This window comes from Ursus arctos, unplaced genomic scaffold, assembly GCF_023065955.2.
Source record: "Ursus arctos isolate Adak ecotype North America unplaced genomic scaffold, UrsArc2.0 scaffold_20, whole genome shotgun sequence".
Lineage (NCBI taxonomy): Eukaryota > Metazoa > Chordata > Mammalia > Carnivora > Ursidae > Ursus > Ursus arctos.
The window spans coordinates 23984794-24002170 of NW_026622875.1; the positions used below are offsets into that span (position 1 = coordinate 23984794).

The following is a 17377-nucleotide window of genomic DNA, read 5'->3' on the forward strand; positions in this document are numbered from 1 at the left end:
CATGGGATCGAGCCCCACATTGGGCTCTTCCGCTGGGAGCCTGCTTCTTCCTCTCCCACTCCCCCTGCTTGTGTTCGCTCTCTTGCTGGCTGTCTCTATCTCTGTTGAATAAATAAATAAAATCTTAAAAAAAAAAAAAAAAAGAAAATGGGGCTGTGCTAATTTATATTCTGCGAGCTAAACTGTCACACGTTGTATCTTCAGGTTTGGCATCTTTGTTTCAGGTGTGATTAATGGTGATTTTCATGAGAATATCTTGGAGCAAATTCTCAGTAACAAGTTTATATTATTTCCCTAATCTATGTAAGATATGTGAGAATAAGCTTCCTTTAAAAATTGATATTATATGAAATAATACTCAAATTAATCCACCTTTAAACTTCATTGTATTTTAAAATTCAGCACTACCAGACCTGTATAGAATAGATTTTTAAAGTAATACGTAGATTAAATTTGTTACCTAACGTTTCTTCTATACTCTCATTTTAATTGAATTTTATCCTCATAAGAAATAACTTTTCATTTCAAATTCTTCTGAAATAATTTTCTGATCTGTAATATACAGCCAAATTAAGATTTGTGGTTGGTACAGTAGAAAGCCCAAATATGTCAGGAACTGTATCCCTAAGTGTACACTGAGTAGGAAAAAGTACATTTTGACTTATCCATTGCATTCATGCCATGGCTTTATTCCTGAGAATAGCAATTTAACCAGAAGGCATAGCTACTTGTGATAATTTTATACTCCAAGCTATGACTGTTTTTGTGTTCACTTACAGTATGCGTTCAACAATCAGTTATAGTTTCTTTTGGATCAAACGAGGTGCTTTTTGAAGCACTTTTACAAATAGAATATCCTATGCAAATACAAGTAGTTTTCATCTTATATTTCAAGAGAAGTCCAGTTTCTTTAAAATGTTTTATTTCAACATTGCTAAAGTCACTAAACTTTCCTTTTGCCTTTGTAATCTCTTAGAGAGTCTGTCTTTGAAGATCAACTTGGGATAGAGGATTTGTCTTCAAATGTGTATAAATATATTTATACTTATTGGGGTTTTTAAAATTGTATAATTTATATGTGATCATTTAAAAGATCAAATAATACAGATAGAAAAAAATGAAAGTTCCCTGTATTTTTATTTAATTTAATGATTTTTGTTGTGAACGTTTGTGTACATTTTGCTTTTCAAGACAATTTTATGGTTATTGATAATTTTATTTTATTTTTTTTTTAAGATTTTATTTATTTATTCGACAGAGATAGAGACAGCCAGCGAGAGAGGGAACACAAGCAGGGGGAGTGGGAGAGGAAGAAGCAGGCTCATAGCAGAGGAGCCTGATGTGGGGCTTGATCCCATAACGCCGGGATCACGCCCTGAGCCGAAGGCAGACACTTAACCGCTGTGCCACCCAGGCGCCCCTGGTTATTGATAATTTTAATAACTGTGATCTCATTTTGTCATTATAACAACCGTATGAAATAGGATAGGAGTTATCAGTACAGTTTACATTTGAGGATACACTTAAATTATTCATTTAGAATTATATAAGTCAGTAACTGGATATAAATCTTCAGATTCTTCAACCACTGATTTTCCATTCTTTTCGAGAATCAGAGCCCCTTTTGAACTTAATGAATTCAAAAGATCTATCTCTTGATATTCTACTTTTGTTATGTTAATTTAGAAAAACAATGACAAATGATGCAAACTTACTTATTTAGTAACTCTTACATACTTTTGCATTTTCTTAATCAGAAAATATTTACCTGTATTTAAAATTCTTTCTCATACCAAAGAAAAATTCTTTCACATGCATATTCAAGCCTTCTCTTATTTTATCAACAGACAATGCTAGTGCACCCTAGGAGTCACAATCCCTTATAGTAATACCATTGACTCTCAGTTGTCAAGAGTTTGAAGATTGGGAATCACCACATACTACCATTTTGCATTTAAAATTCACGTTTACATTATAAAGCATAGAAATGCCAGACCCTGTGTTGTTTCTTATAGTCTAAGTACAACTGTAATATTTACAATTAAAATTTTATAAATACGAGTGCCAAAATTTAATTTACAGTTTTGTTTAACAGATAATCGAGAAGGCAGCTGAGATTGCAAGCAGTGACAGTGCTAATGTATCCGTAAGTATCAAGGTTTTAAAACAGCCCTGTCTTGTTATAACGTCGTGCTCATTTTTAGTTACCTTCATCTCATTTATGCTGATGACATACAGATGACCATACTCTTACGCAAGAATAGCCTGTGAGTGTATGTGAATATGTACATACTAATGTTTTGTTGAATGGTAGCTGTTTGTGGGTGGTCTGTGTTCAGTGGTAAACCCTTTTCTGATATAAGCACAGGTTCAGCAGCTAGACTTTTTTTTTTTTTTTAATTTATTTATTTTTTAAAGTAGGCTCCACACCCAACACGGGGCTTAAACTCACAAACCGTGAGATCAAGAGTTGCATTGCTACTGACTGAGCCAGACAGGTGCCCCCAGTAGCTAGTCCTTAAGAGATGCATGGCACCTTCTCATAGATAAATAATACTGTTCTTGTGAATATTATTCAGTTGAATGAAGAGGCTGTAATTGTCTTTATTTTTCACATGTAACAGCAGATATAATCAGGCCAGGATTTACAGTGCTGGGGAACCAGGTTTCTTCCGTCTTGGTGCTCTGTCATGTTAACATGTAGTTTCTATCTCATGGTTTAATACTAGTGCTTCAGCTTCTCATATTATTATGGTCCAGCCAGCAGGAACAGGAAAAGCAAGAGTAGAGGCCACACCTATTCTTTTTGAGGACCTAATAAATATGCCTCATTGCTGCTCACATCTTATTAGCCAGAAATTAGTCAGATAGCCATACTTTAACAAAAAGTGAGGCTGGGAAATGTAGTCTTTAGTTGGCCAGGCATGTGCTTTGCTAAAAGTAAGAGATTCTAGTTAATAAAGGAAGAGCAGAAAGAATACTGAGAGAAAAACAGCAGTCACTGCCATACACACTATGCCTATCATTTCTACCCAGGGACTACAAAATAGATTACTTTGTTTAGTTTACAATATATGTAATATTTCTACCACCTATACATTTTAGCTTTATTTTTTGACTCTTAAAATAGTTTAAGACTTTGCCGAGTCTAATCTGATATTCTCTTTTCGTGTTATCCGTTTACAGTTTTTATGTGTCTTCAGTATAGAGCCATTCTACATAAAATGGCAATAACATAGAGGCCAAGTGGCAAAATGGAGATAATGTATATTTTTGTCATTTATACAGATCAAAGCACTATTTTATGTTGGCTAGTTGGAGAAATGTCTGGCCCAGGGTGTCCTCTGCTTTGCCTTTGGAGTTCTCAAAAATATCCATAGTTCTACAGTGCAAGTCATCTACTATATAAATACTTTGAGCATTTCTCTTTAGTGAAATAAAAGAAGTTTATTACAAGTATACACTTACCAGTTTGTCCATCAACTATATTGGAGATACTGTGGGTTCTGTTCCAGACCCCTGCAATAAAGGGAATACCATGATAAAGTTAGTTGTGAATTTTTTGGTTTCCCAGTGCATATAAAATTAGGTTTACACTATACTGTAGTCTGTCACATGTGCAGTAGCACTATGCCTAGAAAACAATGTATATACCTTAATTTAAAAACACTTTTTCTTAAAAAAAAAAAAAATGCTAATTGTATCTGATCTTTCAGCAAGTTGTAATCTCTTTGCTGATAGAAGTTCTTGCCTTGAAATTAATGGCTATTGACTGATCAGGGTTGGGGTTGCTGAGGGTCGTTGGGGTAGCTGTGGCAGTTCTTAAAATGAGACAGCAATGAAGTTTGCTGCATTAATTGACTCTTCTTCCTTTTATGAATGATTTCTCTGCAGCATGCAATCTGTTTGCTAGCGTTTTACCCACAGAACTTCTTTCAAAATTAGAGTCAATCTTCTCAAACCCTGCTGCTGCTTTATCAACTAAGTTTATGTAATGTTCTACATCCTTTGTTGTCATTTCAATAGTCTTCACGGCATCTTCACCAGCGGTATATTCCATCTCAAGAAACCATTTTCTTTGCTCATCCATAAGAAGCAAGTCCTCGTCATTCAAGTTTTATTGTGAGATTGCAGCAATTCAGTCACATCTTCAGGCTTCACTTCTAATTCTAGTTCTCTTGCTGTTTTCACCGTATCTGCAGTTACTGAATTCTTTTTTTTTTTTTTTAAAGATTTTATTTATTTATTCGACAGAGACAGAGACAGCCAGCGAGAGAGGGAACACAAGCAGGGGGAGTGGGAGAGGAAGAAGCAGGCTCATAGTGAAGGAGCCTGATGTGGGGCTTGATCCCATAACGCCGGAATCACGCCCTGAGCCGAAGGCAGGCGCTTAACCGATGTGCCACCCAGGTGCCCCTGCAGTTACTGAATTCTTGAACCACTCAAAGTCATCTGTGAGGGTTGGAATCATCTCCTTCCAATCTCCTTGTTAATGTTGATATTTTGACCTCTTCCATGAATCATGAATGTTCTTAGTGGCATCTAGAATGATGAATCCTTTCCAGAAGGTTTTCAGTTTACTTTGCCAGACCCGTCAGAGGAATCACTCTCTATTGCACCTTTGATCTTATGAAATGTATTTCCTAAATAATGAGATTTGAAAGTCAAAATTACTCCTTGATCCATGGGCTGCAGAGTGGATGTTGCATTAGCAGGCACGAAAACAACATCAGTCTCATTGTACATCTCTATCAGAGCTCCTAGGTGATTAGGTACATTGTCAGCACTAATGTTTTGAAAATAATCTTTTTTTTATGACCAGTGTGTCTCAATAGTGAGTGTAAAATATTCAGTAAACCATGTTGTAAACAGATGTGCTGCCATCAGACTTTGTTGTTCCATATATAGAACAAAAGCAGAATAATAGATTTAGCATAATTCTTAAGTGTCCTAGGATTTTGGAATGGTCACTGAACACTGGCTTCACCTTGAAGTCACCAGCTGTATTAATCCCCCAAAAGAGAGTCAGTTTGTTCTTTGAAGCTTTGAAGCCAGGCATTGACTTCGGCTCTGTAGCTGTGAAAGGCATAGATAGCATTCTCTTCTAATATAAAGCTATTTCGTCCACATCAAAAAGCTGTTGTTTAGTGTAGCCACCTTCATTAATGATCTTAGCTAGATTTTCTGGGCAACCTCCTGCAGCTTCTGTAGCAACACTTGCTTCTTGCATTTTTATGTTATGGAGATAGCTTCTTTCCGTAAACCTCTTAAACCAACCTCTGTTAGCTTCAGACTGTTCTTCTGCAGCTTCCTCACGTCTCTCAGACTTCATGGAATTCAAGAGAGTTAGGGCCTTGTTTGCATTAGGATTTGGCTTAAGGGAATGGTGTGGCTGGTTTGATCTTTTATCTAGACTACAAACACTTTCTCCATATCAGCATTAAGTCTGTTTTGCTTTCCTGTCATTAATGTGTTCACTGGAGTCGCACTTTTAATTTCCTTCAAGAACTTTTCCTCTGCATTCACCACTTGGCTAATTTTTTGGCACAAGAGGCCTAGCTTTTGCCTGTCTTAGCTTTCGACGTGCCTTCTTACTAAGCTGTATCATTTCCAGCTTTTGATTAAAAGTGTGAGACATGCAACTCTTCCATTCACTCTAACACTTAGAAGCCATTGTAGGGTTATTAATTGGCTTAATATTAATATTGTTGTGTCTTAGAGAACGAGGAAGTCCTAGGAGAGGGAGAGAGATGGAACAGCAGATTGGTGGAACAGTCAGAATGGATACAACATTTATTGATTAAGTTTGCCATCTTCTGTGGTATGGTTCATGACACCCCAAAAGAATTAATGGTAGTAACAGCAAAGATCACTGACCACCAGTCACCATGACAAATATAATACTAATGAGAAAGTTTGAAATATTGAGAGAATTACTAAAATGAGACATAGAGACACTTAGTGAGCAAATGCTGTTGGAAGAATGGCGCTGATAGACTTGCTTGATGCAGGATTGCCACAAACCTTCAATTTGTAAAAAATACAGCACGGTATCTGTGAAGTAAAATAACCCTGTGCTAAAACAGATAATTACAGTTTTAGGTTTCAGAGATAATAGTTATATAAGGATATCTTCATTCTAGTTCCTATTTTTGTTACCCTTTATATGTTTAGTCTTTATAAAGATCCCCAAACATCAGAAGGGTAACCGGTAACTTAATTTTTACTATTTCTCTTATGCTTTACTGCTACCTTACCCAAGTCAGAAGGTTCCCTTCTTAACTAAGGATGCAGTATTCTGGCCCAAGTTTGATATGCCTTTTTTTAAAAAAAAAAATTGGGGGCATAGTACAATTAATAAATTGTGAAACTGAAAATTAAAATTATTCCTATAACTGCCATCTACTTTTTATCCTCAGAGATAACTGTGTCAGCAGTTTAGCTTATAGGTACTAATCCTAATGCAATGTATGTATTTACATACATATATTCTTTTTTAAAAAAATAAAAGAGATCTTTATAGTTTCTCCCTTTTTAGTTTAATGCGTTTTGTGGGTCTTGTCTCTTTCAGAGGTCCATTTCTCTCTTTATTTATTTTTAAAAGACTTACTTATTTGAGAGAGAGAGAGAGTGTGAACAGAGGGAGAGGCATTGGGAGAGGAAGAGAAATTCTCAAGAAGTCTCTCCCTTGAGTGCAGAGCCCCCACCCAGAGCTTGATCCCAGGACTCTGAGATCATGACCTGAGCCAAAATCAAGAGTCAGTCGCTTAACTGACTGAGCCATCCAGGCACTCCCCCACTTCTCTCTTTTTAAAGCTTTTTCAACATTCTGTGGCATTATTAGCAGCTATTAGTTATTAAACATACATATTCCTGTTGTTTTTGCTAATTTCCAGTTATTCTTTTTTTTTTTAGAAAGGTTTTATTTATTTATGTGACAGAGAGACAGCCAGCGAGAGAGGGAACACAAGCAGGGGGAGTGGGAGAGGAAGAAGCAGGCTCCCAGCAGAGGAGCCTGATGTGGGACTCCGTCCCAGCATGCTGGGATCACGCCCTGAGCCGAAGGCAGACGCTTAACGACTGCGCTACCCAGGCGCCCCTCCAGTTATTCTTTACGAATATTTTATAGATACTTCTTTAAACATGTATTTTGTGTTTTTTAAAAAATATCTATCTTATCTATCTATCTATGTATCTATCTATGTATCTATGTATCTATCTATCTATCTGTAGGCTCTATGCCCAGTGTGGGGCTTGAACTCACAACCCCGAGACCAAGAGTCTCATGCTCCACTGACTGAAACAGCCAGATGCCCCTACATACTTGTATTTTATAAGGTGGATTCTTAGAAGTGAAATTGTTAGATCAAAAGTATCCCTTTTTTAAAATAAGAATTCTGCCAAATTGCGTACCTTAGAATACCTTAAAATTTATAACCCTAGGCACACCGTGGAAGAGTTAGTACCATTTTGCATATCTGCCAACCCTTTTACTATTTTTTTTTAACACTTTTAGTATTTTAATCCGTTGGGGAAAAAAATGGTGTCACACTACTTGTATTTTTTAAAAGATTTTATTTGTTTGTCAGAGAGAGAGAACGCATACAAGCAGGGAGAGCGGCAGGCAGAGGGAGAAGCAGGCTCCCCATTGAGTAAAGAGCCCGATGCTGGACTCAAACTAATGCTGCTATGAACTTGAATATACAAATATCTTTTTAAGACCCTGCTTTCAATTCTTTTAGATATATACCGAGAAGTGGAATTGCTGAATCATACTGTAGTTCTCTTTTTAATTTTTTAAAGAACTGCTATACTGTTTTCCATGATAGCTGTACCATTTTACATTCCCACCAGCTACAAAAGCAATGTTTTTCACATCCTTGCCATCACTTTTGTGTTTTTTTGATAGTAGCCATCCTAATAGGTGTTGGTATTTTTCAAAATAGATGTTTGCCGAGGGTGTTGGGTCTGTGGAATAGGGAAAGTGTGATCCTTGTGAATTACATTTATAGAATTGGCAGCTTTTATCTTCTTATCTAGTGGTTCTCACCCTGAGGCTAATTTACCCTCTGTGGGCCATTTGGCATCGTCTAGAGGTTTTCTTCGTTTTCACAACTCAAGGGATGGGGGTGTTCTGGCACGTAGTGGGTAGAGTTAAGGGGTCTGCTAAATGTCTACAATGTACAGGACCATCCTCCTACAACAAAATAATAATAGTACTGAGGTTTAGAAACCCTGCTGTAATCTAAAACATCTCTGTTATAATTTTATCTTATTTTCTTACTGTGGAAACTCAGGCATTAAATTTTAATGGTTGGCTTTGGAGAGTGCAGATGTAATGACTCAAGCCATTAGTTACAAGTCCTAGAAATCTACCTAGGAAGTTTTCTTAGGAAAATGATTTGGAGCTTTTACAGCCCTCAGTTTTAGGGAAGGAAATACCAAACATTTAAAAAAATTCTTCAACTTAACTGAAAATTTGCAGGAAGTATACAAAGAACTCCCATATAGCCTTCCTTCAGCTTCCCCAGCTGTTAACATTTTGGCACATTTGTATTCGTTTGTTTTGTTTTTTAAAATATTTTATTTATTCATTTGACAGAGAGCCACGAGCAGGGCGAACAGCAGATAGAGGGAGAGGGAGAAGCAGACTCCCCGCTAATCAGGGAACCTGATATGGGGCTAGATCTCAGGACCCCTGATTATGCCTGAGCGGGGAGCAGATGGTTAACCGACTGAGCCGCCCAGGCACCCTAGGCAAGATATTGCAAGTGGTTGAAAAGTTTGATGTGAAACAGGATGGTTAGTCTTAAAATAGGCCCACAAAATACTTCTTGTTAACTTTAGACCAGAAAAACCTCGTAGACACTATACTAATCAAGTGATAAAAATTAACGTCAATAGTAATGGGACAAATTAACATTATTTGCCTCCTGATAAAATATAGTAAGAGGAACACGCCACCACTTCAGTGTAGTCATACTAAAAATACATAGCTGGAATCTGATTATGACAAAACATTAGGCAAATACATATTGAGTAACATTCTATAAAGTAATTGACCTGTATTCTTACAAAATGTCAGGGTCAGTGAAGGTAAGGAAAGACTGAGGAACTGCTTTAGAATGAAGAAAACTAGCGATAAATGACAACAAAATGCAACAATTAATCTGGGTTGGATCCTGGACCTATAACAAACATTATTTAGAAAACTGGAAAAATTGGGGCGCCTGGGTGGCACAGCGGTTAAGCGTCTGCTTTTGGCTCAGGGCGTGATCCCGGCGTTCTGGGATCGAGCCCCACATCAGGCTCCTCCGCTATGAGCCTGCTTCTTCCTCTCCCGCTCCCCCTGCTTGTGTTCCCTCTTTCACTGGTTGTCTCTATCTCTGTTAAATAAATAAATAAAATCTTTTAAAAAAAAAAAACTGGAAAAATTGAATGGAATGTGTGAATTAGACAATAGAACTGTATCAATATTATTTTCCTGATTTTTAGGAACAGATTCTGATTAAGTATGAGAATGTCCTTGTTGTTTAGGAAATATACACTGAAGAATTAAGGAGTAATTCTGGGGGTGTCAGTTTGTCCCACCAGCCCCAACTGCTCGGCTTGCCTCATCCCCAGTTATGTGTTAATCAAGTACAAGTCTGGCCAACACATAGTTAATTCTGTCCTCAGCAGGCATACTGGTAACATGCTGTGTAAGTTTAAATGTGACCAATGAGGGGCGCCTGGGTTGCTCAGTTGTTTAAGTGTCTGCCTTTGGTTCTGGTCGTGATCCCAGGGTCCTGGAGTCAAGTGCTATGTTGGTCTCTCTGCTCAGCAGGGAGCCTGCTTCTCCCTCTCCCTCTGCCTGCTGCTCCCCCTGCTTGTGCTTTCTCTCTCTGCCAAAGAAATAAATAAAATCTTAAAAAAAAAAAATATGACTGTGAGTTTTCCAGCCTTTCATCGCCCTCCCATGACACCAAATACCATATCCCCCATTTAGAAGGGGAAAATGACCACAGTCGTTTTTTGATGTGCTTATAGCAAAGTACACTTGCTTTGTTTTGTTTTAGTTCATAATCACTATTACACCATAATATGTGTGTGATTTTGAAAAATCTAAACATAAAGAAAAATAGAGAATATGAGTGTTAGTCTTCATTGCTTTCTACCATTATTTTAGTTCAAGCATTGGAACAGGTGTATAAATTCACCATTTACCCTGTGCAGTTTAAGTTTTCATTACTGATTATTTGGGGTTTTGCAAAAGAATGTAAGATTCTGTGTTTTCTTTGGGCTTCCTGCCACATTTCTGGTAGTTGTTTATTTTTACCTTGGCTTTATTCAGTGCTGTGCTATTCATAGCTTAGTAAACAGTCTTAGTACAATTATACAGCTAACCCCCTGCCCTCCCCTCTTAGTTTACTCCTAGGTCTTCAGGATATTTACTTACAGTAGGTCTGTAGAGTCAGATTTTGATTCACAAAATACAGTAGGTTTGCTAGCTTTTTGCACTGTTTAACTTAATAGTCTGTTTCTCTGACATGAACAATTTAGACTCTGTGTTTTTTGCAGTAACAGGTTTCATTTTAAGAAGTGTAAGTGTAGGAGTTTGATTTTCAAATTCTGATGACTTGTGATGGTAACTTTTCAGAGAAACCCAGTCAAGCCTGTAAAATAAAGCATACCCTTTTTAGGTTGAGGATCTGAATATAAAACCACTGTAATCATAAATGTCTTTTGCATGTGTGTGTATGTATGTTTAAAATAAGGTTTTATTTTTTAAAGACCAGTTTTAGGATGACAACAAAATTGGGAGGAAGGTGCAGAGATTTCCCGTATATCCCTATCCCTTCACATGCATATCCCTTTCCCATTATCAACATCACTCACCAGAGCAGTACATTTCGTTACCAAGAACAAACCTACATTGACACATCATAATCACCTAAAGTCCATAGTTTACCTTCGGTTTCATTCTTGGTGTTGTGTGTTTTGTGGGTTTGGACAAATGTATAATGATACCTGTTTATCATTATCATATCATACAGAGTGTTTTTACTGTCCTGCAAATCCTGTGCTCTGCCTATTCATTTCCCCACCCTACCCCTGGCAACCACTGATCTTTTTATTTTCTTCATAGTTTGACCTTTTCCAGATCTATAATTTAGAATCTTACAGTATGTAGTGTTTTCAAACTGGCTTCTTTCCCTTAGTAGTATGCATTTAAAATGGTTCCTCCATGTCTTTGTGGCATGAAAGCTCATTTCCTATTAGTGATAAATAATACTCCGTTGTCTGGATGTATTATAGTTATCCATTTACCCACTGAACGGTATCTTGGTTGTTTCTAAGTTTTGACAGTTTCGAATAAAACTGCTATAAACATCTGTGTGCAGGTTTTTTGTGGGCATAAGTTTTCATCTCCTTTTGGTAAATACCAAGGAGGGTGACTACTGGATTGTATGGTAAGAGTATGTTTAGTTTGTAAGAAACTGCCAGACTGCCTTCCTATGTGGTTGTAGTATTTTACATTCCCACAACCAGTGAATAAGGGTAGTTCTGCACCCTTGACAGCATTTGATGTTGTCATTGTTCTGGATTTTGGCCAGGTGTGTAGTCTTACCTCACTTTTGTTTTAATTTGCATTTCCCTGATGACATATGATTTTAAGCATCTTTTCATTTGCTCATTTGCTGTGTCTGTATCTTATTTGGTGAGGTGTCTTTTCAGGTCTTTGACTCATATTTTAGTTTGACGGGTTATTTTCTAATAGTTTTTAAAGTTCTTTGGGTATTTCGGATAACAATCCTTTATCAGAAAAGTCTTAGTGCAGATATTTTCTCCCAGTCTGTAGCTTGTCTTTTCATTCTTTCGACAGTGTCTTTCACAGAGCAGTTAATTTTAAATTTAGTGAAGTCTAGTTTATTAATTCTTTTATTGATGAATCATGCATTTGGTGTTACATGTAAAAAGTCATTGCCAAACCCCAGATCATCTAGGTTTTCTCTTATGTTATCTTCTAGGAGTTTTGTAGTTGGTTTTTTTTTCTTTTTTAAGATTTTATTTGTTTATTTGACAGAGAGAGACAGCGAGAGAGGGCACACAGCAGGGAGAGTAGTAGAGGGAGAAGCAGGCTACCCACCGAGCAGGGAGCCCGATGCAGGGCTCGATCCCAGAACCCTGGGATCATGACCTGACCTAAAGGCAGACGCTTAACAACTGAGCCACCCAGGCGCCCCGGGAGTTTTATAGTTTTATATTTCACATTTTTTTACTAAGTTGGGTAGTGTCAGTCCTTCACCTTTTTCTTCTTCAATATTGTGTTGGCTGTTCTGGGTCTTTTGCCTCTCTGTATAACTTTAGAATCAGTTTGTCCATATCTATAGAATTTTGATTGGGTTTGCATTGAATCTGTTGATGACATTAGAAGAGCTGACATTTTGGACAATATTGAATCTTCCAATTTGTGAACATGGAATATCTCTCTGTTTATTTAGTTATTTGATTTCTTTCATCAGAGATCTATAATTTTCATTGTATAGATTTTGTACATATTTTGTTTTATACCTAAGTTTTTATATTTTTGGGTGCTAATGTAAGTGATATTAGATTTTTAATTTCAAATACCACTTGTTTACTGCTGATATATGGGAAAGCAATTTACTTTTGTTTACTCAGCTTGTGTCCTACAATCTTGCTTTAATTATGCATTGGTTACAATAATATTTTTATTGATTCTTTCAGATTTTCTACATAAGCAATTTTGTCTGTGTAGATAATCATAATCCCCATTCTTTTATACATAAATATTATTTTGAATCTCCTTATTTTAGAAAATTAGTATGACTATTCTAATGCTTATGAAATTTCAGTTAAAAACATCAAGTACAAAATTACATAATAGAATATAATTTTTACAGAATCTTGTCAGATAATTCTGGAGAGTTTTTTTTTTTTTTTTAAAGATTTTATTTAAGAGAGAGAGTGCACAAGTGTGCACATGAGCAGTGTAGAGGAAGGAGAGAGAATCTCAAGCACACTCTGTGTGGAGCAGGGAGCCCAACACAAGGCTTGATCTCATGACCCTGAGATCATGACCTGAGCCGAAACCAGGAGTCCATCCTTCAACTGACTGAGCCACCCAGGTGTCCCTGTTTTGGTTTTGTTTTGTTTTTAATGTATTTTGGCCTAAATGGTAGAGTTCTCCTTTCAGCATGGGGAAATGAATCTCTTTTTTTAAATGTTACTACAATTCAGAGTCTAGATCCAAAAAATAGCTTGTGCCATCTTCATTATTTTAGCATATTCTTGTATGGATTGCGAAAGAAAATGGGATAATGGTATTTGTTTCATAAATAGTTTTATCCACGTTTCAGTTCTTAATCTAAATAGTTTTGATGCCTCTGAACCAACAAGACACTTACACTTTTATTTATTTTTTTACCCTTTGTATGTTTGGGGAAGCCCGGGTGGCTCAGTTGGTTAAGCGTCTGCCTTTGGCTCAGGTCATGATCCCAGGGACCTGGGATTGAGTCCAGCACAGGCTCCTTGCTCAGCCGGAGTCTCCTTCTCCCTCTGCCTGCCGCTACCCCTGCGTCTGCTCTTTCTCTCTCTCTGACAAATAAGTAAAATCTTAAAAGAAAATAAACTTCATATGTTTGGTTTATCTTTGTTGATATGTTTGTTTATAGAAATTGAAAATTAAAATGGAAGGATAGAAAGAAATTCCTTTTAAATAATAAAGGACTTTTCAATCCAAATTGCAATTCTGCCACCTAGTGTTTGCACATGGATTTTTAAAGAAACAGGAAGGGGAAACCCCGTTTTTAAAACTTTGAAAATAACTTTCTTTCATCTTTAGTTTACAAATTTAATATGTTGTCAACCTATAAAAAGGGCATCCATCTTTATTAATCTTTTTAAGGAATTAAATCTTTAGTATATTAAAGCTTATAAATTGTTTATAAATTTATTGTATATGAATTTGCTAAGTGCCAGTGATGTTCGTAGAATTAAGTTATGTAATGAATGAGTAATTTTACTTTCTTAGAGTCGAGGTGGAAAAAAGTTTCTTGCTGTACTGAAAGAAATCTTGGACAGGGATCCCTTGTCTCAGTTGTGTGAGAATGAAATGGATCTTATTTGGACTTTGCGACAAGATTGCAGAGAGAATTTCCCACAGTCACTGCCAAAATTACTGCTGTCAATCAAGTGGAATAAACTTGAGGATGTTGCTCAGGTAACAAAATATAATTTTTCTAATTCTTTTTGGGGGCATATATTACATTGTTGATTTCATGTAAATTGTCTTTTCTTATATAGGGATATCTTCGTAAGTTGGTTAATTTTCTTTCAGAGAAATTTTCAGTTTTTAAACTCTTACATATACCCCAAATGATAGACTAGAAAGTTTAAGATTTTAAAATCCCTGATTCTAGGTAGGTTTTCTATATCTTTCACTAAGAACAATTAAAACATTGCTTTTGGTGTAATCATCTGTAATTACTGCCTGCATGTGGTAGGTTCTGGATTATTTCTAACAGTTTCATCAGTGACCTCCAAAGTTTTAATCTTAAAATGACTTTAATCTTTGCGTTGACTGTTCTAAAATGAATATGTATTGTTTGAAAATTACCTCTATTTCTAGAAGCTAATATTTTAGAGCATAAACCTTTTAGATCAGTTTTTAGCATTCATTTTAGTTGGGCAGTGTTGATGAATGCCTTTAGGCAGAATAAAGAAAGAAAAAAAATTGTTCCAAAAAGCCACCAAATTTTAGCTCCTTGATTTAATTTTCAGAATCCTCTCAAAAAGCACTGGCTGGCATTGGGGTGCCTGGGTGGCTCAGTTGTTAAGCATGTGCCACGGCTCAAGTCATGATCCCAGGGTCCTGGGATCCGAGCCCCATGTCAGGCTCCCTGCCCAGCGGGAAGCCTGCTTCTCCCTGTCCCACTCCCCCTGCTTGTGCACTCCCTCTGCTTGTGCATTCCCCCTGCTTGTGTTCCCTCTCTCGCTGTCTCTCTCTCTCTCTCTCTCTAATAAATACAATCTTAAAAAAAAAAAGCACTGGCATTTATTAAATTCAGTTGGTTATCAATGCTCTACAGAAAGATCCTTGAAATGGTTTTTTAATCAGAACAAATACATTTGGTATATTAACCTAATTTGTTCACCTTGCTTGTTTGAATTCAGCTGATCTTTTTAAAAATTTTCTGGTCTTAGCAAATCTATAATGACTTTTTAAAAATTAAAAAAAATTTTAATTCCAGTATAGTTAACACTATGTATAGTGTTATATTTGTTTCAGGTATAAAATCTATAATGACTTATTTAAATTTTCAAGAAATGCTTTTAATCATATGCATTTTTAAAATTTTTTTGATTTTATTATTTTACTTCTCTAAGTTTAGAAAGTACTTGTTTTGAGTTTATTTCTAGTATTTAACAATTTTTTGAATCATGCTACATAATTACATTATAATGTGCCTCATTTAAACTGTGTATACAAGTAGACCATATGAACATTACTTACTCTGAAAAGGAACTATTTCTGTATAGATTTTAGTTGTTTTGACATAGTTATCTTCTAACCACTTATTTATTTAAATTCAAGGTTAGTTTTCTGTGAACCCCCGTAATGGTAGAATATCAGCATTTTTTAGTTGGCACGTTTGCCGGCTTCTAATGGAGAGTGTCCAGTTCTAACTGCTTATCCAAGAAATGCATCGTATTATTGTTTTGTATAGAATTAGAATAGAAGAAATTTCTTATTGTACTCTTGAAAGATATCTGAGAGAGAGGTTTCTTGTGTCAGCTGTCAGAAAACAGAATGAGGGGTGCCTGGGTGGCTCGGCTCAGTCGGTTAGCCACTGACTTGGTTTTGGCTCAGGTCATGATCTCATGGGTTTTGAGATTCACCAGGGCTTCAGCCTCCATGCTAAGTTGAGGAGTGGGCTTGAGGAGCCTCTCCCTCTGCCCCTCCCCCCACTAGCATGCATTCCCTGTGCTCTCTCAAATCTTAAAAAAAAAAAAAAAAAAGAGCCAATTTTTGCTTAATATTTCTTTCCTTTTTAAAAAAGATTTATTTATTTTAGAGAGAGAGAAAGTGCAAGTAGGGGAAGGGACAGACAGAGAGGGAGAAAGAGAATCCTAAGGGCAGAGCCTGATGCTGGGCTGGATCCCAGGACCCTGTGATCATGACCTGAGCCAAAATCAAGAGCCAGCGCTTAACTGACTGAGCCACCCCAGCACCCCTAATATTTGTTTATTTGAACCCTGGGGACAGAAATTTTTACATTTTGGAATTTAGCACACTTATCTCATTTCTAGGAGGTACCCTAAAGTGTTGTTTTCAGATACAACTTAACATCCTCCATTTTGATAGAAGAAAGCCAATCCTAATCCTCTTTTTTAGTAATCTAGAGAAAAAAAAAGTTGTTGGAATAAAAAGTAATGTGTTTTGCTTCCCCAGCTCTGTCCCATTGCCAGTTACAGTGAATGGGTACAAAAGAATGAATATAAACTGTATTTTTAATAAATTGACTACCTTAAGAAGTGAGAGCCAGAAGTCTGGTGTAAAGTTTGTATTCTGATTCTAGAGGCATAAACCATGGGTGAAAATTCTATAGAAGCCTTTCCCCTCCATCCCCCCACCCAAGGGAAGAAAAAAGAAGAGTAGCCCTCCGTTAATCCACAGGAAAATACTCTGTTGGCATAATGTGGAAGTGGTTTCAATAGTCTTTGCAGAAGGCACGTAGTTAATTAGCATTGCTTTCATTATTTATATGGCTGAGTCAGATTTCTCTTCCCTATTCGCTTCCATAGCTTCCCCCAAACTAAAGTAGTAAGTTTTGATATTTTATTTAGTTTTACATTTATTTAATTAATTCTTTAATAATTGTAAATAAACTTACCAAAGGTAACTTCTTTCCAATAGTAAGGCTGTTTTAAACTCACAGCATAGTTTAACCTTTAAACTATTGTTTCAGACCTTCAGGAAATGGTCCCCCTAATTCCTCTATCTGTAATGGGGATTTCTGGTCCATTAGGACCTTGGGCAAAGTGGGGAAGGAGTCCCATCAGTGATGAAAAGTGGTGTGAGGTGGGTGTTTCCTGTCTTTGAATCAGTATTTGTCAAACTTTTTTTCATTGTTACACTTGTTAGGAGCTCCCCTCCCCCCTTTTAAAGATTTTGTTTATTTATTTGAGAGAGAGAGAGAGCACTCTTGCGAGTGGCAGGGAGGGGCAGGAAGAGGAAGAAGCAGACTCTCCACTGAGCAGTGCGCCAGATATGATACGGGGTTGGCTTGCAGGACCCTGGGATCATGACCTGATCCACAGGCAAATGCTTAACCAACTGAGCCACCCAGTTGCCCCTGTTAGGAGCCTC

General features: G+C 36.8%; 1 protein-coding gene across 5 annotated transcripts in view; it reads left to right on the plus strand.

The window, feature by feature from the left end:
• The window catches only part of PIK3CB (phosphatidylinositol-4,5-bisphosphate 3-kinase catalytic subunit beta), a 192787-nt gene that overhangs the window by 120529 nt on the left and 54881 nt on the right, over positions 1 to 17377 (plus strand). For all 5 annotated transcript variants that reach the window (XM_026497132.4, XM_044383447.3, XM_044383446.3 and 2 more), the window contains exons 12-13: positions 2096 to 2146; positions 14039 to 14227. In XM_026497132.4, coding sequence (XP_026352917.1) covers positions 2096 to 2146; positions 14039 to 14227 — 240 coding nt within the window. The remainder of the gene's footprint in view (positions 1 to 2095; positions 2147 to 14038; positions 14228 to 17377) is intronic.